The sequence below is a fragment of the Magallana gigas genome, chromosome 8 (genome assembly GCF_963853765.1).
Source record: "Magallana gigas chromosome 8, xbMagGiga1.1, whole genome shotgun sequence".
NCBI classification, from domain to species: Eukaryota; Metazoa; Mollusca; class Bivalvia; order Ostreida; family Ostreidae; genus Magallana; species Magallana gigas.
The window spans coordinates 48,016,790-48,040,383 of NC_088860.1; the positions used below are offsets into that span (position 1 = coordinate 48,016,790).

Genomic DNA, 23,594 nt, shown 5'->3' on the forward strand with positions numbered 1-23,594 from the left:
CTATAGTAGAAGCCAAAGAACGACAACTCCACACAAACCACGTGGAAACAGTGGCTGTCAACGACTCAGCATTGCTAAGGTGGAGAATGCGACTGTGACAGGTCTTACAGGCGTATGTTGGGAGTAGAGGTATGAACTACCACAGATAATTAATTGATCTCATGGTTTGTTTTTTTCTTCATACAGAAACGGTGCTTAGGATTTTGAATTCAGAATAAACAATCAATTAATTTTACTGAGGAAATTCGAAATAAGTTGTTTGTGTTGTCTGGATATTCCTTTTTAACGAAAACTTCTACGTTGTTAAGCATTCACTACTACAGTATACTTGATCACTCACTCAATCCTCTCTGCGCCGTCAGGTGCTTGAGGCGTCTACAAGGGATTTCCACCTGGCTCGGTCTGCAGCTACTCTAGGTGCTGTGTCCATGGACAGGCCTCTGCTTTTAATGTCTTTCAGTGCAGTTCTTCTCAGGTCTCCTTTGGCCGACCTCTATTCCTTTTTCCCTGGGGTGTCCATCTTAGGGCGACCCTGGGTAGTGAGTTGGGGGGCATACGCAGGATGTGACCAAGCCATCGCCAGCGTCTTGCTTGGATGATCTCTGATATTGTAGTCATCCCAGTTTTTCATCTCGTTTACCGCTTGGGCAAGTTTTCCGGTTTGGTATAGTGTCCGGACATTCCAGCATCCAACTTGGATGTAGTGTTTTGGTGTCAGGAGATCTGCTATCGGGTCTTTAACCGTCATAGTTCCATTTGTATGGCCTGCTTCACTCCGTTCACCAGTTGATATAGTTCCTTGTAGTCGTTTCCGTAACAGTCGTGGGTTTTACGAGGTAGGGTCGCTGGCCCTACGCTCAACCCTCCTCCTTTCTCATCTTGGTTTGGGACCGGCAATGGCAGAGTTCATTATATACTTGATAACCATGTGTAAATAACATGTCTTTTGCATATTTCCTTTTAATTGTTTATTAAACAATTATAATAATTAGTCTGTCAGCTGTTTACTAGTGTATACATATAGTAGTGTACAACAGTGTATAACAGCTGTCATGTAACGTTATAACGTTAAATTAAAAGTGTTGGTTTTTGCTGTGACATTCTATGATTCTTGTCCAAGACCATCTACTTGGTGATAATTGCCTTAACTATGTTCAACAGACACAACTAATGGAGACCAGTAACATGGTTGAAGTGTTTGAAAGTATTTTCTTTACTATTGTCTGTCACAAGATATTTATGCCACACATTTGCTTTAATTTTTCAATATTTATAGATACCTCAGTTATCAAACTATGTTCCTTCAATGGTATGAAAAAATTCCAAAAACTCTCTTTGAAATGCCCCCTCTACATGTAGCTTGTTAGGTTTCAATACACGACTTTAAAATGTGATGTCTACATGGATTTTGTATTGGAACAGACCAGGATGATAACGTTTAAAAATTGTGCGAGGTATTCCAAGTGACTTCCAAATGGAGAGAGATGTCAACATTCCCCATTATGAATCTTTGTAAAAAATTTGTTTTGGTTCAAGTGAAATTTTCTGAGTCAAAAATAGAAAAAGTTATCTTGTTTCTTTTCCCTGTTATCTACATGTATTTCAATTGCACTATTTTCATAGGAATTTGTATTTTCATTTAAAATCATCCAAATAATTGTGCGGCATTAATATCTTTAAAGACAATAAGAGAGAGGCTAGCTTATGATTTCTGATAAGTAGATTCACTGTATGTATACAGAGTTATTTTCACATTGTGTAATTCTTGCCCTTCTACACTTACAATATAGACATAGGTGTGTTAAAAGAGAGATAGATCATGTGACAATGAAATTTACATTGTCTTTAAATTTGCCCGCTGACAACAATGGCGAAAATTTATAAATCAGGGGAATATTTCCCTATCTATACAGTATTTTGTTAACATGTGTATAATTACTGTCACCACAGATTTGGCATTTTTAATTAGATAAAGATACCCTTATAAGAAAAATACCAATACATGTACAACCTAACAAATCTAATCTGGAATTGTTAATCAAAAATATTTTGTAGATGACAAAGACATATATTTTAATTACCCGGTACATTGTAAAAAAGTTGCTAATGTGAAAAGGATTAAACTTGCATCTTTTTTCATCTTATTCAAATTGGTGCTGCAGCACAATACAAATTAAGTTACGATGAACACAACTTTCAGTGCCTTGTATTAAATTCATAATGTTTAATTGTCATCATAGAGCAATTTATTAGCTCTGAACCGTCAAAAATAAAGCATCGTCTACTAAACTCATTGAACGATAGTTTCGTATATGAGGGAATTTTAAATTTTTATTTGCTGTCTTATTGTTGTCTGTGCATGGATTTTTGTCCCTTTCATTGTGGAATATTCCAATGAATGGCCCAGTGTTCCTCTGCTTTGTGTAATTTTGATCAGTGAGATTTGCCTGGTATAATGGGGGAGGTGAACTGTAAACATAAAGGGATTTAAAAACCGGCATAATGTATTCCAGGTTTAAAAATAGAGCCCCGACAGGTTCCAATGGCATTATTACGCAAAACAAACACGGGTCGCCAATCGACCGCGTCCATAGAGGGGCTTGACCAGCCCTGCATTCAAGCCCAATCTAAAGCAAGTTCTAGCTCTTTTGTCAAAGCAGAATTCAATTTGCATTTGTAAATCATTATTGGGATTTTTTTTTTTCTTCAATGAATTACTGCAGTGCATAAAAACTAGTGACAGGGGTAGCTGGGATATATTGTCGACGACGGAGACAGTGCATTTCTTTTGTCATGGAGAAATCTTGACACACAGGGATTGTCCTGTTGTATAACAGAGAGGCTCCGGGTGAACGAAAGATAGGACAGGCTGTATTTAGTAGAACAGAAAAAAGCCTGCATATTGAAAACAGGATAACTAAGCAGATACAGATGGCTGTTGGTGTTCTGAATCTGTTGGTGCTGGAGTAACTGGGGGTAGGTACATGTAGAAGTAATAAGGAGCTGGGGTATGTGTTATACTGCCAAGAGGTAGCATGGAGCCCATTGATTTATTGTTAGTGGGAGCATGTCTGGTTAATCCTATCAATGATCAGTCGGAGTGCATTGTGATAACGGAATTACCTGGGACAGGTTCATTTTGATCAATTATTTGTCTGTTGTCGCTGTGTTTGTGTTTATTAACTGTAAATAATGCTGGTACCTCATTCAAGGCCGTTTTTACTACATGTTACTTTAATTGTATATGTTTATAGTAATTTATATGTCCCGTTTGACCCCAAATATTTTTTTTTGTTCTTTCAGAACAATTAATTGGTGTCATAAGAATGTGTAATTTACAATTAACTTTTAGTATGTTTAGATATACCGGTACTTTACTGCCATATAAAACATTTAATATGTATCTTTATATCAATAGCCAGGTGTTTTTAGAGCTGGGATTTGGATAAAATTCTACATACAAAATTTAGTCCTGATTTGCTACTATATGTTTTAAGGGAGATAATTTGAGACATTTACATTCGTCAAGTCTTAAATTTGCCCGCTGACAGAGAGGGCGAAAGGTGCAAAAATAAACGGGGGCAAATATTTCCCTGTACATACAGTTTAGTCTTGATATGTTGGCCCATACATTGAAGTCTGTTCCTGTATATACTGTTAATAACACATTCTTTTATAATATATATATATATATCATTTCAAAGAATAAAATATGATAAAATTTTTATATCAAATCAATGTTCTAGCTTAAGCAAGTTTTTTAAATGAACACTTAGTTGAAGAATGATGAGTCATGCACTGTCAATTGAACTCCTCTTCAAAGAGATTTAGGTGCGATGTACTGCTAGGTTTGCTCGTAACTAGACAGATAAATATGCTAATTTTAAAATTGCATGTAAAAATAATCTAAAATCTCATCTGATATGACGTATCAAGTTTGATAAATGATTTAGTTGTGAAAAGTTTCTTAAACTCTTGAATTTTTAACTATGAAACTTGGCTAGGACATGAAATTCTGTATAGGAGATAGAAATATTTTCACCTGGCACAGAATACATAGGTGTGTTACAGGTGTGTAAGGTGATTGATGTACCAGTGTGACGGGAAATCAATGACAGACGTGTGGACGTGTGTCTGTAATGTTACATCACATTACACTCTTTATAAACCATCATGAATTCTGATTGCACACAACTTCTAGTTGGAATGTTAATTTGATGTGCTGTATGTAAATGATTTATTTTTCAGTAACAGTGTAGATATGCATCCCTTAGATCTATTAGTCTCTTATATTCAGAGCTTGTATTATTGTCCTTATAGAGATTCCATCTTGGAATGTTGATTTTGGAGAAATATATTTAACATACATTGTATATACATGTAATAATGAAATGTTTGGAAATATTCGTCATGTGTTTTAGTGAAATTACCTGTAATTTTTTTATATGTGTTGCCCCAGTGCACCTGTGTACCTGTACAATGTACCTGTCTACATGTAGCATCTATACTAATACTCCTAGGAATATTACCCTAATACTCTTATGAAAACAGTAACTGTTGATCTTTACATCATTTACCCTTCTGTAGAAGAATGAAATGAAGTGTCAAAAAAGTGAATAATATAGTAAGGGTTAATTTAATTTAAGAGTCATGCTTTGGATGAATGTCAGATTTTAAATTCAATTTACTGGCATTGAATTTTTCATTTACAGATTAAAATTTTAAAAAAAGTTTTGTCATTACATTTCTTATAAATTTTCAGGATGAGTAAGGGAGACCATGAACAGACTGAGACAAAATGGCCACACCAGCAGCAAGCTAAATGGGTACCACAAGAGTGATGTCCCCTACAGGAAAAAGTGGGACAGTTGTCTGCCCCTGCCTAGTCTCTTTTTCACTCCAGCAGCAGGGGTAGTCTTCGTCTTTGCCGTGGCATGTTTCATGAACAGTTACCAGGGAGATTTTGTGTTTGACGACAGTGAAGCCATTTTGTCCAATAATGATCTCAAGCCAGAAACGCCTCTGTCCGATTTGTTTGTCCATGATTTCTGGGGGAGCAAGCTGGACTCCAAGACGAGTCATAAATCCTACCGTCCCCTCACGGTGTTAACGTTCAGGTGGGGGTCTGATTATGATAATACATAAAGTGAAACTTAGTTACAGCTTTAAATGAATTTCTAAGTTCGAGAAAAGGACTTTTATCAAGTTTGTAAGATACTAATACAAATAAAAAAAAGTTTGTAAGATGCTTGAAAGATATATATAAACTAACTTATGTTCAATTATATCAATTTTTGGGGTAATTGAAAATCTTTATCAAAATGACAAAGATGATAGAACACTGCTGATATCTTCATAACAAATTATAAGTCATCTTGATTTTAATGTATTTGATTCTAGGATGTGTTGCTACAATGTAAAGTCTTTTTTCTAGATGGAACTACTTTCTATCAGGCGGACCCTATCCCATGTCATTCCATATTGTAAATATCATCCTGCATGGCCTGGTCAGTGTTCTCATGCTTGCTGTGTTTTCATTGGTCCTGGCTGGTTACCACAATGACAGAGAAGGCCGGCCATTGTTCGGTGCTCCCAAAGCCTCTTTAGCATGTGCCATCCTGTTTGCCATTCATCCCATCCACACAGAGTCTGTAAGTGATTCTATAGACTTTTGCAGATAATGATCCAAATAAAGTCTGTCTTCAAAATAAATACTAAATAACTCTGAACCTAAACTACATGTATTTGGATTCTGTTGTTTATTGATAATCACAGTGTATTTAAAGAATAAAATATCACGAAAAAATATATATGATATGTGTGCAGAATTATGTGATTTAAAGAGTGATTTTGATTGGTTGACAGGTAGCAGGAATTGTGGGAAGGGCTGATCTCCTCTGTGCCTTACTCTTCATATTATCATTCCTGTGCTATGTCAGATCTTGTTGTCAAGGTAAGGTAAATGAAAAAATTGTAGGAGAATGACAATATTCCAAGATACACATAAGAGTTAGTTTTGTAATTTGAAAACAGAAGTGTTGCCCAAAATATTTAACAAGGCATATGTTGTCTGATTAACTATCATATTTATATTGTTGTATATTCATACAATGTCCCACTTATACGTCAGCCTTCAGTGATTCTTTATCATGTCGTAGATACTGTGTCCTGCACGCATGCCACTCTCTACCGTCCAGAGACATTCTCCTTGGCCTGGTTCTGTCTGAGTGTTGTGTTGTGTGGACTTTCTGTCCTGTGTAAGGAGCAGGGAATCACAGTCATAGTAAGGAGAGAGAGAGAGAGAGAGAGAGAGAGAGAGAGAGAGAGAGAGAGAGAGAGAGAGAGAGAGAGAGAGAGAGAGAGAGAGAGAGAGAGAGAGAGAGAGAGAGAGAGAGAGACAGACTGGTTCTGTCTGAGTGTGGTGTTCTGTGGACTGTCTGTCCTGTGTAAGGAGCAGGGAATCACAGTCATAGTAAGGAGAGAGAGAGAGAGAGAGAGAGAGAGAGAGAGAGAGAGAGAGAGAGAGAGAGAGAGAGAGAGAGAGACTTGTTCTGTCTGAGTGTGGTGTTCTGTGGACTGTCTATCCTGTGTAAGGAGCAGGGAATCACTGTCATAGTAAGGAGAGAGAGAGAGAGAGAGAGAGAGAGAGAGAGAGAGAGAGAGAGAGAGACTTGTTCTGTCTGAGTGTGGTGTTCTGTGGACTGTCTGTCCTGTGTAAGGAGCAGGGAATCACTGTCATAGTAAGGAAAGAGAGAGAGAGAGAGACAGAGAGAGAGAGACAGAGACAGAGAGAGAGACTGGTTCTGTCTGAGTGTGGTGTTTTGGGACTGTCTGTCCTGTGTAAGGAGCAGGGAATCACTGTCATAGTAAGGAAAGAGAGAGAGACAGAGAGAGAGACTGGTTCTGTCTGAGTGTGGTGTTTTGGGACTGTCCGTCCTGTATAAGGAGCAGGGAATCACTGTCATAGTAAAGAGAGAGACAGAGAGAGAGAGAGAGAGAGACTGGTTCTGTCTGAGTGTGGTGTTCTGTGGACTGTCTGTCCTGTGTAAGGAGCAGGGAATCACAGTTATAGTAAGGAGAGAGAGAGAGAGAGAGAGAGAGAGAGAGAGAGAGAGAGAGAGAGAGACTGGTTCTGTCTGAGTGTGGTGTTCTGTGGACTGTCTGTCCTGTGTAAGGAGCAGGGAATCACAGTCATAGTAAGGAGAGAGAGAAAGAGAGAGAGAGAGAGAGAGAGAGAGAGACTTGTTCTGTCTGAGTGTGGTGTTCTGTGGACTGTCTGTCCTGTGTAAGGAGCAGGGAATCACAGTCATAGTAAGGAGAGAGAGAGAGAGAGAGAGAGAGAGAGACAGACTGGTTCTGTCTGAGTGTGGTGTTTTGGGACTGTCTGTCCTGTGTAAGGAGCAGGGAATCACTGTCATAGTAAGGAGAGAGAGAAAGAGAGAGAGAGAAAGAGAGAGAGAGACAGAGAGAGAGAGACAGAGAGAGAGAGACAGAGAGAGAGACTTGTTCTGTCTGAGTGTGGTGTTTTGGGACTGTCCGTCCTGTATAAGGAGCAGGGAATCACTGTCATAGTAAAGAGAGAGAGAGAGAGAGAGAGAGAGAGAGAGAGACTGGTTCTGTCTGAGTGTGGTGTTTTGGGACTGTCTGTCCTGTGTAAGGAGCAGGGAATCACTGTCATAGTAAGGAGAGAGAGAAAGAGAGAGAGAGAAAGAGAGAGAGAGAGAGAGAGAGAAAGAGAGAAAAGACAGTCATGGAAAGTAACAAAGAGAACCAGAGAGAAGGGGACTTGTTCAGTTTTTTGATAGTCGTGAGCTACATGAAATTATAACAAAAACTCAATGCTTGCAATATTATATTCACAATTCATGTATTTGATACAAATCTGTGGAATAGAGTGCTTTAACTTACAATAAAAGATCTACGGTTTACACTCAAATTGAGTTTTTCTCTTCATTTTAAACTTCAGCATGACACTGTTAGATAAATAACTTCCTAAGACTTGTGTACTTGTCTGCAGGGTATCTGTAGTGCCTATGACATCATTGTCATCTGTCAGGTCGACATATTGAGATTGTTGAGATTAAAGAAATTGACAGAGAACCAAAACCAGGAGGCCTCCCCTAGTGTAACAAAACAGGTGTGTATAATTAATTAAATACATTAATTTTATAAACCTTGAGGTGAGCAGAGAATAAGGTAGGAAGTATTTATACATACAGGTGTGTGGGCATTCTACAGCTGAAGGTCTCATTTGTATTCGAGAAATAAACTTACTAGCAATTTCCAAGTGATGTTATAAGATTTAGGTTCATCGGATATGCTTAACTAATAAAGTATCTAATTTAATTAAACTTTTTACTGTTATGTGCATACAGTAAAATATTCTTTACCCAAATTACTTTAGAATGAATTTTAGTATATTATACTTTTTAAGCGACCTATTTCCAGACTGTTGAATAGGAACATGTACAAGAACCTCGCATGAAAAGCTATTTCAAAAAATATTTGAAAGTAGATAGGACAATTGTAAAAACATGTTTTGTAATAAAGTAATGATGTAGCAGACATAATATATATTTTTTCAGAATACGTCAGGCGACTGGTTTAAGAGTCTGTGTGTCCGTCACCTGTTCCTAGCGATAACTGGTGCTGCCATCCTGGTCACCAGGTGGCGTGTGATGGGGTCAGCGCCTCCTGTGTTCCAAGTTTTCGATAACCCACATTCATTTGTAAATGGTACATTACTAAGGGTGAGTGAATATTTAAACCCACTCATTTTGAATGTAGTAGGTTATAGTTTCATCTTCAGTGTCAGTGTCAAGTTTTGTATAAAAGATCTTTGAACACGCTTATCTAGTAAGGATTGCCGAAATAAAATGCATCTTGTCTATATGTAAACTGTTTATTTCAATTATAAATCAGACCCTGTTGACTTTTCAGACATTAAACTACAATTATCTGTATGCATTGAACTGCTGGATCTTGGTTAACCCGTGGTGGCTGTGTTTTGATTGGTCGATGGGAAGCGTGCCCACCATAGACTCGCTGTCTAACCCCCGGGTGTTGGCGGTCATTGTCCTGTGGGTGGTGCTGGCCTTCTGCCTGTACTCAGCCTGTGTGGGGCCGATCGGTCAGCAACAGAGGTAGGTAGACCGGTCACCAGTCAATGACTGTCTGGATTGTGCTGAGTAACTGTGGATCCAGAGCATTTCTGTTTCATTAATGGTCACAATTATTATCTTTAGAATGTAATTGCTTACCTCAAGTACCTTTCATTGTATATTTTACTATTGATTTAAAAATGTTCCTTCTAATTAATCATGGATGATCTTTGAAATATCATTACTTTTGATGTACATTGTGTATGTGTATGAACGTATTAGTACAAAGTTAGAATTTTTCATTTAAAAGATCGTTATCATTCAATTATAACTGCATTAATTGTTATGGCCATCACAGACTGAAATTATGATCTTACTATCAATCAATGATGTAATTACATTTGTAGGCAGCTGACCATGGCGCTAGCACTTCTGATCGTACCCTTCCTCCCGGCCTCCAATCTCTTTTTCCGTGTGGGTTTCGTTATCGCGGAGCGTGTTCTTTATCTCTCTACGGCAGGGTTCTGTATTTTGGTCGTCATGGGAATCTGCAAACTTCAACAGAAATTTACCAGCATGGCAAGTATTTTTTAAGTTATTTCTTGTTTTAAGTAATCTCAACTTATGCATGAAGTGCAATGAAATCTGATTTAAAAATTAAAGATGTAGATGGTAATAATACGGTATAATATGGTGTCTGTAAATTAATTCCTGTTGTTTTCTTTTCAGAACACCCGTTACTGCCTGTTTTTTTTAGTGGCTGTTTTTATGATTAGATCCATACAGAGGAGTAATGAATGGAAAACAGAAATGGCTCTGTTTACAGCTGGTGCTAAAATATGTCCACTCAATGCCAAGGTAGATGTGCAGTCCCATAATATTAATGAATATAGATACATGTATATGTTTATAGCATATGCAAAATGTTCACTCAAGTCTAAGGTACATTTACAGTACTCTAAAATAATAACAAACAAATACACCGGTAAGTCTCTTTAAAAAATCTTATCCACTAAATGCCAAGGTACATTTACAGTGCTGTAATAATGAGAAACACAGAAGAGTAAGATTTTGTGTGCAGTAGATAATGAGCTTTGAATGTCTGAATTTTGTAATAATGTTGACAGTTGGTGACGAGTTTTTGTACCTCCTTTTATCAAGTTGTTCTGAATGCAGAGTACATGTATTTCATATTCTATTTAAAACTGGTTTTCCTAAAAAAATATTCAGTCTCTTTAATCCTTTAGGTACACTACAACATTGGGAAACTCAATTCAGATCTAGGCAACATAGAAAAGGCCATCTCTAAATACAGGCTAGCAATCAGGTATGTTATAGAGAAGGTTGCTTGCATATATGCAGGGTAGCTGAAGCAAAGGGGGGCCACTCTTCAAGAAAAGGAAAAGGTCGTTTATTAGGACACAGTTTGCTCTTACATATTGATACTTAAACATGAAAATTATATCCAAGTATATATATCTGTTATGTATCCAAATTCATTGAATCTGGGGCTATTATGGATTGGATACCTTAATATGGAGATTTTTATTGGGGACTTTAAGTCAGACTTCTATATTGAGACTTCATATACTGATATAGACACCTTATATGATTACTTTAAATTGAGACCTTTATATGAATACTTTGCATGTTTCAGCCTAAATCCAGAGTACGATCAGGCAATGAATAACCTCGGTAACTTACTGAAGGATCAAGGGAAAAACGAGGAAGCAGAACAGCTACTGCGGAAAGCTGTGGAAATCAGGTTGATACACATCTAGCTGTGTTAATGTAGACACTTGTAGATTCAATGATTTGAAATTTTTAATTTTACTGGTTGAAGAGTGTTTTTAAATGATTATTTTGTGTAAATCATTCTTTATCTTAGAACAAGATTTAATCATTCAAAATCTTTACCCTCAGTACACAACCGAGCAATGAAAATCTAAGAAGAGAAATGAGGGATTCATTGATCTGATATTTATATATCATATTAATTTTCCTAGTTATTTCAAGTTTAAATCATTAACTTATTCACATATTTACAGCAAGAAAATATTTCTACCTGTTTTACCATTTGTATGCTTTTTACCTGTAGACCAGATTTTGCTGCAGCGTGGATGAACCTTGGCATTGTTCAGGCGGCCCTAAAGAAACCAAGAGAGGCGGAGCAGAGTTATCACGAGGCCCTGAGACACCGCAGGAAGTATCCCGACTGTTACTACAACCTCGGCAACCTGGTAAGATGTTACGTTAACCTGGTTGGGATGTTATGGTAACCTGGCGAGTGTGTTACAGTAACCTAGAGAGTGTTATGGTTACTGGCGAGTGTGTTATGGTAACCCTGCGAGTGTGTTACAGTAACCTGGTGAGTGTGTTATGGGAACCTGGCGAGTGTGTTATGGTAACCTGGCGAGTGTGTTACAGTAACCTGGTGAGTGTGTTACAGTAACCTGGTGAATGTGTTAGGTAACTTGGTGAGTGTGTTATGGTTACTGGCGAGTGTGTTACAGTAACCTGGCGCGTGTGTTATGGTAACCTGGAGAGTGTGTTACAGTAACCTGGAGAGTGTTATGGTTACTTGCGAGTGTGTTAAGGTAACCCGGCGAGTGTGTAACAGTAACCTGGTGAGTGTGTTATGGTTACTGGCGAGTGTGTTATGGTAACCTGGAGAATGTTACAGTTAACTTGTGAGTGTGTTATGGTAATCTTGTGAATGTGTTAGGTAACTTGGTGAGTGTGTTATGGTTACTGGCGAGTGTGTTACAGTAACCTGGCGAGTGTGTTACAGTAACCTGGCGAGTGTGTTATGGTAACCTGGCAAGTGTGTTACGGTAACCTGGTGAGTGTGTTATGGTAACCTGGCGAGTGTGTTACAGTAACCTGGCGAGTGTATTATGGTAACCTGGCGAGTGTTACAGTAACCTGGTGAGTGTGTTATGGTAACCTGGTGAGTGTGTTACAGTAACCTGGTGAGTGTGTTATGGTTACTGGCGAGTGTGGTATGGTAACCCGGCGAGTGTGTTATGGTTACTGGCGAGTGTTGTATGGTAACCTGGAGAATGTTACAGTTAACTTGTGAGTGTGTTATGGTAACCTTGTTTATATGTTACGGTAACCTGGTGAGTGTGTTGCAGTAACCTGGTGAGTGTGTTACGGTAACCTGGTGAGTGTTTGACCAGCTCCATGTTATCTTGTGAAAAGTTGGGCAAGTTGTTTCTGGTGAACAGAAAACTGTGAGACAGTTGTATGATTAACAACCTGTTCATAAACAAAGTGACCAATCCCAGCAGTTGTCACTAGCCATTGGTAGTAGAACAGGGTCAATATAAGAGAGAAGAGCCAGGAGTAGCTCTTTAACCTCTGTCAGTGTGCAGTGGAGATACACGAGCATGAGTGGGAGAATATGTTTTTTCTGACTTTTTTTATGATTAGATGTCATAAGTGTTGGTTTATTTCGTTCAAACTCTATGTATATTCATGGAATAATAGGTTGTACTGTAAGTTGTACTTCTGTGTTACAGTACCTGGACATGGGACAACACCAAATGGCTCTGAATGCCTGGAGAAACGCCACCCTCCTGAAGCCGAAGCACCTCAACGCCTGGAGCAACATGGTCATCTTATTGGATAATATAGGTCAGTGTTCAGAAATACCCTCCTTAAAGAGTTGAATAGGTAATTATTTATAGCTGCTTCAGCTGAACAGTATTTTTGGGATAAGTCAAACTTGTAACATTAAGGAGGCATAAAAGCTGCCTAATATTGTCGTTTTTTTTTAAGAAGTAAAATTTTATCTTGCAGAGAAACTGGAGCAGGCAGAGATGGTGGGTAAGGAGGCGGTCAAACTTTTCCCTAACGACCCGACCCCCTACTTTAACCTGGCCAACGTGATGGGTAAAGCGGACCGCTACAAGGAGAGTGAGCAGTACTTCCTTAAGGCCATACAGCTCAGCGGCAATTCTCCTGTAGCCAAGATGTACGCCAACTTAGGTAAGGAATTATATGATATAACTATATCTTGGTTATGAAAATGTGTTGTCTTTTTTTGTAAGAAACTTTTTTATACTTGAACATAGAGAACTTTATTTGATATTATTTACCAAGTTAATAAAATGCACACAGTCTCAACTTTGTAATGCAGAAAATGACAGAAATTACTTCTGACATTATTTGGTGTCAGTGAGAGTTATCTCTCTTATCATAGGAGTACTGTACCATAAGTAAGACTGTGTAAGCTGCCTTAATGTTCAATGAAAGAAAACATTTAAAATGTGAACTGTGGTTTGATCAATATTCATAGAATACCAATAATCATGGATCTTGTCCAGCCGATTTACGTATTAATCAAATATTCATAGCAGTATGAAAGTTTGTATCAAATGTTATTCAATATTGATGGAACATTTATTCAATGAATTTAAATCTCCTGGATACTGTGAATTTTATTACAGCATCAAATATCAATGCCCTAGAATAATACTAGAACCACAGTATATGCTTTCCAAGAATGTTTCCCAATGATGTTTACAAAAAAAAAATTACTTTTCAATCTATGGTTTTAATAACTGAAATTTGGACATCCAACTCTTCCTGTTTTTGGTACTAGCTTACTTTGAGTAAGTTACCGGTAACACAATGATGTCACGTGTAGATCTATTAATAATATAGGTGTGCTGTACCATCATTGGGATAAGCTGATATTACTACATCAACAAAAATGAATGCTTGTTTATAAATATGCTATCCATGGATGTTTTATAACAATGTTATATATTAAAAAAAATTCTTTTGTGAGTCCATGGTATAAATTACTAAAGGTCTCCATATTTCATCTCAGTCTTGGATTACTTTGAGCAGATTAACACAGTTAAGTTTTCTATTGATGTATTGATATAATTCCAGGTGTGCTGTACCATCGGTGGGACAAGCCTGCTGAGGCCGAGAGAGCATACATGAAGGCGCTGGAGCTGGACCCCTCCAGCCACAATGTCCAACAGAACCTTCAGATGCTCCGCCGTAAATACAGCAAAAACGCCAAATCCTAGCATGTCTTAAAACCTCCAAAACATTCCGCCAGATTCTGATGCCAAAGATTTTTTTTTGCATACAAATGTACCTACAGGAGTCCAATAAGATACCTGTGAAACATATCATGGTTCTGTACCTGGTGTCCATGGAAACATTCCTTTCCTTATTGTGTACAAGTTACCAAGGAAACTTACCTGTACCGTAATTACCTGATACACCTGGAGAACATTCCCACTATAACAATGAGAAATTCTACAAAATTTTCTGTAATTCAAAACTTGTCCTATTAATCATGTAGACAAATGTTGTAATCGTAACTGTGTTCTACTTAATAGATTAAACATGATTATTCATAAAAAGTCTGTTATATGAACTTAAACAGACATCTTAAATAAATTACTAGTGAATTATGTGGCATTATCACAAGTGCGGTTGTTTTCACAAGAGACACAAAATAGTGGTCAGGTTCAGTAAGACTCTCAGTCACTGTCCGTCAGTGCTGGACATAAAAGGCTTACAGAACTAAGTGTCCATCTGTGTCGGAGAAAGCAAGGACAGAGTTACTGGCCTTGTTTGTTTTTTGTCACCAGGGGTATGAGATGTGAAGAGAAGAGACAGATCTTTATTTACTTAGAGAATTGAAAAGAATTATTATTTTTAGATGAAATCATTTATAGTTAAACTGTAATTATTTCCATTGATTGCATTCCTGTCTTGTAGCATTCCATGTATAGCAAGTTAATTAGTTCATTCCACCTCAACAGATTCCAATAATTGTATCTGTACTGTGTATGTTTTTCTCACTCATATACCGTGAATTTTCATAACGGTTTATACTTATACAAAAAAGTGTTTAAAACATTCCCATGTACATGTGTAGGTATTTTGTTATGCAATGATCTCATATATATTATGAAGAGACACAAAACCTTGCAATATATTTTTACAGATTCTGAGGAAGGTTGTACTGTTTACACTGGATGATCGAATCAGTGTCTGTGTGTGTTTATTTTTTTTTACTTTTTTTTTTAAGAGTTGCAAAGTGGAATAACTCAAATTTCATATTTTAATTTGGAACTGAAAATTGAGCTATTCCCCGTTTCATTAATATGGCAATTACATTTGACTGAAGGGGCTCTGCCTGAAAACCAATATATTATTTTTTGGGTCCAAGTGCTTGTTTTGTATGTTGAGTGCTGTGCTTTGTTGTAAACAGAAGTTTATTTTTGTGTCGACTATTGTTGTTGTATTTTTTTGGTTGATGTTTTTCCACTTTTGGGATGTAATTGCATAATGATGTATCATTATTAGCACGACATGACATGTGTAAATTATGTTACCATTTTATCACTGATTTGAGCCATAATACTTGTGCATATCAAATGTTGATTCATATTATAAAACAAAGCTTTGCTGAAATTCTCTGGGTTTTTTGTTATGTATATAGATTTAATTACTTGAATTTGCTGGTCACTCGGAAAAGGAATGGAAGGTGGAATAAATCATCTCAGGTCATATGATCTAAAAAGAAGAGGTTGGATTTTCATGAAGAAAAAGTGTTATGAAGATATAGAAACATTGAGGAGAGGAAGACAATTTGAACTGGGTACATGTATAGTTGATGCTGAAAAGGGAAATAGAAGAAAACTTTTAAAGTTCTGGATACCAAACACTAAGATAGTGAAAAAATCTTAAAGCAATATGAGCTTATTTTTTTAAGAATTTTATTTTGCTACAAAAACTTGCTAGTATGACAAGTCTGCATGTGAATTAAACTCTTATGATAAAAAAGGTTTGAAAGAATCATTAATTTTCGTCAGAAGAAAGATTTCTCTTCTAAGGAATATATAGCAGATCAATTTTTGACCAGGACGACAATAATTCAATTTTGCTTCTTTACAGCTTTTCAAATAAAAATATAGCTAACAGAACTTTAAAAACTATGATATTTTTGTCAATTTAGTGGAAAATAACATTTTTCATATTAAAAGAAAAAATCAGTATAAAAATTGCAGCTCGTATTGTTAAGTATTTGTATAAGTACATGTTAAATTACACCATCAAAAAACAAAAACAATAATGGTTATGATATCACATACTGAGTATATATCAACCATTGATAACATTTAAACAGAAAGAAAACTCCTTCACAATAATACAAGCACATATATATACATAAATCTTTGATATTTTTTAATTGCCGAATAATTAAATTTCAATATTATTCAATGAAAAATGTTAAAATCATTACTTTTAAATTTATTTTTTTTTTATGTAAAGTGAAAATATTTAAAATATTAATACTGACACATAAACAACTTTCTTGTTGTTGAACATATTTTCTTTCTTGTTATTGAACATATTTTTAAAAGATGTATTGACAAAAATATTGACAAGTAAACTTGTTTGTAATATATCAAAAAATTAACATTGCACCAACTACAAGCTATCCCCCAAATTGAAAGTCACCCCACGTTTCTGTCGGTTAAAGATATTAAGAGAACTCCCGTTTTTCCTCTCAACACTGGGGGTCACCTGTGAGTCCTCAGACGGCGCCCTGCCGCCATTACTGACGCCGTTCTGTTTCCTGGCACCGTTCTCGTCCTGGCAGATATTGGCTTTAGAGTGAGACTTGGCGACCCCGTAGTTCTTGGAGGCCTGTTTGGGCTTGTACTTGAAGAAGTAGAGTTCGAAGCCAAGACATACGAGGGCCAGGGCCGCTCCCCCCGCGATCAGGATGAACACCCCGCCAATGTTGTTTAGGCTGATTCCCTCGCTCTCATTCTCCAGTTTGGGACACTTCACTTTGTTCTTGTCCCACCATTTCTTTTTTAGTTTCTCCAACATTCTTTGATTAAGTAGTTGAAGAATGCTGTCAAAAATTATATATACATACTGTACAAAGAAATCATTTTTTCAAGTTTCAACTGTGTGAGCAAAAAGTTCTAGGTTATGACATGCTAGTTCTAACGAAACACATTAAAGAGGTTGTGTGGTCACATGTAATTGGTTTATACTATCATCTTTTAATTACACTCACTTCACTTATCACAATTGATATTTTGTCATAAGTTGCATAATGTATTATTGATTTAATTTCACTTCAAACTCAAATAAATAGTTCTCTATAAGAAATTGAAATGACAACATTTTCATTACACCCTGAGGAAGATAAATCTTTTATTCAAGTGACGTTATATCTCTTTTTCAGTGACGCTATGTTTGTGTTATCTCCCTTTCTCCAGTGATGTTGTTCTACTTATCCCTCTTGAGCCAGTGAAGCTTGGAGTTATCTCCCTAAACCAGTTGATGTTATATAAGAGTTATCTCCCTTACCCTGTTGATGTTATGTTTGAGTTATCTCCCTTACTCTGTTAATGTTATGTTTGTGTTATCTCCCTTACTCTGTTAATGTTATGTTTGTGTTATCTCCCTTACTGCGTTGATGTTATATAAGAGTTATCTCCCTTACTCTGTTAATGTTATGTTTGAGTTATCTCCCTTACTCTGTTAATGTTATGTTTGAGTTATCTCCCCTACTCTGTTAATGTTATATTTGAGTTATCTCCCTTACTCTGTTAATGTTATGTTAGAGTTATCTCCCTTACTCTGTTAATGTTATGTTAGAGTTATCTCCCTTACTCTCTTAATGTTAAAGTTATCTTCCTTACTGCATTGATGTTATGTTTGAATTATCTACCTTACTCTGTTAATGTTATGTTTGAGTTATCTCCCTTACTCTGTTAATGTTATGTTAGAGTTATCTCCCTTACTCCGTTAATGTTATGTTAGAGTTATCTCCCTTACTCTGTTAATGTTATGTTTGAGTTATCACCCTAAACCAGTTGATGTTATATAAGAGTTATCTCCCTTACTCTGTTAATGTTATGTTAGAGTTATCTCCCTTACTGCGTTGATGTTATTTGAGTTATCTCCCTCACCCTGTTAATGTTATGTTTGAGTTATCTCCCTTACTCTGTTAATGTTATGTTTGAGTTATCTCCCTTACTGCGTTAATGTTCTGTTTGAGTTATATTCCTTATCCCGTTGATGTTAAGTTCGACTTATACATGTATACCTTGCTTTGTTAATTTTATGTTTGAGTTGTACTCACGCGGTGGACAGGTCGTTACGAAGCGGCGACCCGTTCTGGACGGCCAAAGCGAACGGCTTCCGGCTGAACTCCTCGCCCACCTGCCAGAGATCACAGTTCGCCATGGACCTCATCGTCTGGTACTGGTTCTCCGCCGCGTCACCTGTAATGAGGACCAGTCAACCGGTTAACACAATAAGGTATATGTATTTTACCTTTACTCTCTTGTTTCAGTGCTAATTAATCATTTTGTTTTAGAGTCAATGTTCCAATATGTATATTGCTTTGTTTGAAACATCAAATTTTTCTGTTCAATTTTCCTCCAGCTGAATTGTAAATCAATTTCGTTCAACCAAATGCAATTGCAAATGCCTATTATACATGTTCTGATTTAGACCATCAAGTTTGCATATTAACGACAAAAGGGACCATTTAGCGATAGCTAAATGTATACGTATTGTTCATTAGAATTTTTAAATATACAGTACAAATTTGTACTGAATCAAACTTTTATTCGCGTGCGAGGAAATTTCGCGACGTTTTCACCAACGCCGCAACCCAGTCCTTATTGTAAATGTGTAATAACAAAATGGGTGAAGATGAGGGTTGCTTGCGAAAATTAGTCGGCGTGACCAGTTCATCTCCGTGAAGTCGCGACATACAGTCGCCGCGAATAAAAGTAGGTAAACAGTCTACGGTGTCTACATCTCCCCCTGTATTTACCGATGTAGGCGAAGGTTCCGTTCTTGACGCTAGTGAGGGCCTCCTCCAGGGAGTGGGGGAACCCCGACAGCTTCATGGTCTCCCACAGCTTGGTGTACTTGTTACTGACCGGGTAGTCCCACACCGCCAGCTTGGCCCGCTCCACCGGGTTTAGTGTGTCGTCCAGACTCATGTTCTTCCAGATGCTGCAAATCGGGGGGCATTGCAATGCAAATGTTATATAAGGTTTTTCTTACACATATATTTTAACAATTTAACTAGATTTCTGCGCGTTTTCGGAAGGGTGACACACAATAAACTAGTTGGGTAAAGCTTACAGTTAAGAGTAAGATCACATACTAATAACACGAGCTTAAATTTGTTATTTTTTCAATACCAGTTTATTACCTATAAAATTTCTGCTCTATTTCCGCCATTCTCTGAAAGTACACCATCGCGGCGCTGCCGTTGTGTGGCGCGTACTTCACCGTGTGTTGACTGGACAGATCGTCCAGTGATTTGATTGGTTCGTCCAAACGAGACACAGTCAGGAACGCCGCCAGATTGGCTGTGTAGGTTGCTATGACGATGAATCCAAAAAGCCACCAGGTGGCAGCAATCAGGCGGCCCGACAACGCCCGTGGGGCCTCTCCCCCACCTATAACGAGGCCATGTAACAGTTAAAGCACCACCAACTTCCGGGGGAATGCTTACTGAAGTCTTTCTATTTGACAACATTGATAGAAAATATGGGCGTAGTTGTTTTATGCATTCAGTGCAAAGAATATTTTATTCTAGTGATAAGTTGAGCGAACAAATATCGAAAGCATGCTAAAAACGATTTTACATGAGGAAGATTTGCACTTTTGCAGCATTTGTTTTCGACTATTAATATACAAGTATGGGTTTTTCTTTTCACTTGTAAAATTACAGGTTAGGGAAGGGTTGGTATGATATATATATTGAAACAGTTTGATTTTTAATGCACGTACATGTATAGGGAAACGACAGTTGACTATAAACTGTGAGGCGTTCTTTAAAGAACAACCTGTGTAGACTGACAAACCTTGCGGCGTGAGAGACATCATACAGAACCAGATGCCCTCCTTGATGGTGAAGATCCGGGGCTCTGGCGTGACGTTCTCGTACTTCCGGCGGTTGTTCTGATAGCTATACGGACTCAGCTTGTCAAAGGCGTAAAGCAGCCCGCTAAACAGGAAGTAGGAGGCGATGATACAAAGCCAGACGTTCTCGTCCAGGACGATCAGGAACTTGAAGAGTTCATAGTCAAACTCGGGCTTCTTGAGCAGGATGGTCAGCCCCACCAAGTCGTAGTACGGCACGGTAAAGTCTATCACGTTCTCTCGCTCGGCCATCACAGATATAGGGCCTATTGCTATGTCAGCTCTCTAAGGAAGCACATAAAAGTAAATTTTTCTCAGTGTTTGAAAAAATCATGCTACACATAGGTATTTACAATGGAGGGATTGCCTGGAGTTTATACTTGTGGTAGTTTTGGTAAATCAATTTGCGAGTAGAAAGAAATAGACTTTGCGTAGTTATAAACCCAAACATCAACTTGCAAATTGTATTAAATATTAACTTGGATGCTCAAGCATTTTCAACGTAGAAAAAACACATGCCATTTGTTCTCATTATAAATGCAACTACTTATTTATGTATATTTGAAAACAACGCGTGAAAATATCCGTGTTTGAATTAATTATACAATTTACCGTAAAGTAAAGATTATTCGGAGATAGAGACAACACGTTTTGTAAAGCTTGTTTTTCCTTTCTCCTAAGTAAGACTCACTGACCTTCTCCATGAGCTCCTTGACGACTCCGTTCCATTGTCCCTGGTCGTCCATGGATCCCACCAAGCCGTCAGGACTCGGGTACAACTCGTAGTCAAACTTCAGCACACCCTGTATCTCGTGGAGCAGGTCGATGCAGTAACCGTCAAACGAGTTGTTTCCCTTGGGTATCACAAACGGAGGATACTGAAGGTAACAAACAATTGTTTTTGTTTATCCTAGGTTTTTTCTTATACTGGTGCTTTAAGGGATTGGTTTTTAGCTCAAGTGAGCTTTTCTGATCACATTTTGTCTGCCGTCTGTCTGTCCGTCTGTCTGTGTTAAACTTTTCACATTTTCAACATCTTCTCAAGAACTACTGGGCCAGTTTCAACTAAACTTGGCACAAATCATCCTTAGGCAAAGGGGATTCAAAGTTATGAAAATTAAGGGCCATGCTCTTTTTCAAGGGGAGATCATTGGAAATTAATGAAAAATTTTGAGAAATTTTAAACAATCTTCTTCTCAAGAACCATTAGGCTAGGAAAGTTTTACATAGGAATATAAAGAGTAAATCTTTAAAAATCTTCTCAGAAACTAATCAGCCAGGAAAGCTGAAATGTGTGTGGAAGCATCCTCAGGTAGTGTAGATTCAAAGTTGTGAAACAAATGACACCCCCGGGAGTAGGGTGGGGCCACAACGGTGGGAGGGGGTCAAAGTTTTACAAAGGAATAGGTATAGTAAATCTTTAAAAATCTTCTTCTAAGTAACTAATCAGCTAAATGTTTCTTTATAATTGTTAAGACTTTGGCCCCAGGACAATTCGTCGGCCTCACTAGAAGGTCCAGAGTTTGATGTAGGTTTATATCCCATATATAAACAATTGTTAAGGGTCTTTTTGAGAATTGCAGTACTCAACATGTGGTATTGCTATAAAATCATCTTGTTAGAAAAGGGAATAATGATTATAAACATAAGAATATCCAGGGGAAAAATGGATTTTATTTATACAGGATCTACATGTATTATTGTACATTGTCCAGATAGTTTGTATTATGATTCCATGAAGCTGATGTCATCATACCTATTGTTCCTGAGGTGAGCGATGTGGCCCATGGGCCTCTTGTTAGTTAACGTTTTCTATAAGCTTCTTTGACTAGCCGTTTGATAGGATCAATTTTTGCCAAACTATTTATAAAGTTATCTACCTGGTAACTGCTGTCAGGGGAGTGGTTATCTAGATAGTTAACAAAAAGGTACTACATTTGCAAAGCAATGTACCCTCTTTGACTATGGTTAGGATGCATAAATCAGAGTTAGCCATAAACTTGTAGGACATTTCCTCAAACTGCTGTAGCAACACATACACATGTTTATGAGCACTTACGCTGGGGACCACCACGATCTTATATTTCTTCTTGCCTGGTGGTTTAAGTAGACTGGTGTCCAACAGACTCAGGCCTCGCTCAGCCGTCCAGTTACCGATCTAGGAAACAAACAGAGAGTGTACCAAAGACAGTACTGGAGATTCCTAATTAAACTAATTAAACATAGATTGTACCAAAGACAGTACTGAAGATTCCTAATTAAACTCGAGGAATTAATATCCGCAAAATATCGCGAGAGGCACATCTCGCTTTTAATTTTCTGATGTAAACTACATATTAAAACTTTGATAAAAATCCTGCATTCGCGATTTTATATTCTGGAGGAATAGCGGAATTAAGTATATATATACTCGCGTAAAATAAGGAATCTACAGTACATATATGAGGTGTTTTAAAAAGGTTCGAGTGTCGCTCTACTGTAAATTAACTTATATTCGTATCAACTATATTTCAAACCTTGCAATGACCGTAAAACATTAAAGCTAGTAAATGTATGTTGAAAGAGTAAAATCGACCTGACTGTCTCTCGGTATAAATTTCATTTAGAACTTTCGTGTCAATTGATTGAAAGCCATTGTTACTGCAGGTAGACATGCATAGAAATGACATGGAAATGATGAAGCTGCCAGTTGTTGAACATATATTATATAGGATATTGATAACATCCGATATTTTGTTACAGTGCAAAAAATTTGTCTGTTCTAACCATTCAAATGTACATGTATGTATTGCTGGTATGATACAAGTGAACTTTCATGACTACTAGTAGTTTAATGACCATAGCAATATATTCCCCAACAATAAAATCTTGGCCGACCATACTATTTAAGTATTATTATGTTCAAACGTTTAATAGATCCAAACTAGCCTACAGAGTATAACTTTGAGTCAGAATGGTAAGACAGGCGTTTACACTCAAAATTCTGCTCTCTGACAAGAACCTACTGTTTCGGTTGACTGGGCTTGTTGGGTGAAGGTCAATCGTTTGACGGACAAGGTCAGCCTCTGTGTGAGCACGTTGTCCTTGAAGTAGAGAGGTCCGAACACGCCATTCCTGGATCTCTGGGAACGACATTGGAAAGACCCGTATGATTTCACCAATAGCGAGCTAACTCAATGGAACTAATCTTGTTTATACATACTCTGATCATGTTGCATTTAGTATATATTTGAATAAGTAAACAAATAGTGTTGATTGGTAAATGCACTCACGTTCACGAAACTATGGATAAACGCCCTGCTTTGGTTGTAGACTTCCGGTTCCGGTCCGGTGACGCTGTAGCAGTCACTTTGATTCAGACTCACTGATTGGTCCACATTCTGATTAACAAGGCGGGTGCCGATCATGTTCATCAAATCAAATATAAATGCTTCATCTATCTGTTCAAAAAACATATAGTAGGTGACTATCATATGTATATGATGATCATTGCAATATAATATACATTTTTGTGTTGTAAAAGCATACACTTTGTTACAGTTT

General features: G+C 37.4%; 2 protein-coding genes across 4 annotated transcripts in view; one reads left to right on the forward strand and one right to left on the reverse strand.

Moving 5' to 3' along the window:
* On the forward strand, positions 1-16,116 carry LOC105325190 (protein O-mannosyl-transferase TMTC4). Of its 3 annotated transcripts, XM_066068167.1 has the most exons (17): positions 2,463-2,976; positions 4,763-5,117; positions 5,435-5,651; positions 5,866-5,953; positions 6,159-6,216; positions 6,674-6,740; positions 8,018-8,137; positions 8,586-8,750; positions 8,941-9,143; positions 9,509-9,680; positions 9,831-9,959; positions 10,349-10,428; positions 10,759-10,866; positions 11,200-11,341; positions 12,626-12,740; positions 12,906-13,094; positions 14,007-16,116. In XM_066068167.1, the coding sequence occupies exons 2-17, from the start codon at positions 4,780-4,782 to the stop codon at positions 14,147-14,149; spliced, it is 2,334 nt and encodes a 777-aa protein (XP_065924239.1). In that variant the 5' UTR covers positions 2,463-2,976; positions 4,763-4,779; the 3' UTR covers positions 14,150-16,116. The 3 variants fall into 3 exon arrangements, with proteins under 3 accessions (XP_065924240.1, XP_065924239.1, XP_065924238.1); XM_066068168.1 differs by lacking the exons at positions 2,463-2,976; positions 6,674-6,740 and adding an exon at positions 1-129 and having other exon boundaries at positions 6,159-6,283; XM_066068166.1 differs by lacking the exon at positions 6,674-6,740 and having other exon boundaries at positions 2,465-2,976; positions 6,159-6,283.
* The window catches only part of LOC105325193 (ionotropic receptor 25a), a 13,735-nt gene continuing 4,865 nt past the window's right edge, over positions 14,725-23,594 (reverse strand). The window contains exons 7-15 of the mRNA XM_034473681.2: positions 23,324-23,491; positions 23,057-23,173; positions 22,111-22,209; positions 20,747-20,929; positions 19,994-20,336; positions 19,336-19,585; positions 18,949-19,133; positions 18,247-18,388; positions 14,725-17,004 (exon numbers count right to left, since the gene is read on the reverse strand). Coding sequence (XP_034329572.2) covers positions 16,572-17,004; positions 18,247-18,388; positions 18,949-19,133; positions 19,336-19,585; positions 19,994-20,336; positions 20,747-20,929; positions 22,111-22,209; positions 23,057-23,173; positions 23,324-23,491 — 1,920 coding nt within the window. The 3' untranslated portion in view covers positions 14,725-16,571. The remainder of the gene's footprint in view (positions 17,005-18,246; positions 18,389-18,948; positions 19,134-19,335; positions 19,586-19,993; positions 20,337-20,746; positions 20,930-22,110; positions 22,210-23,056; positions 23,174-23,323; positions 23,492-23,594) is intronic.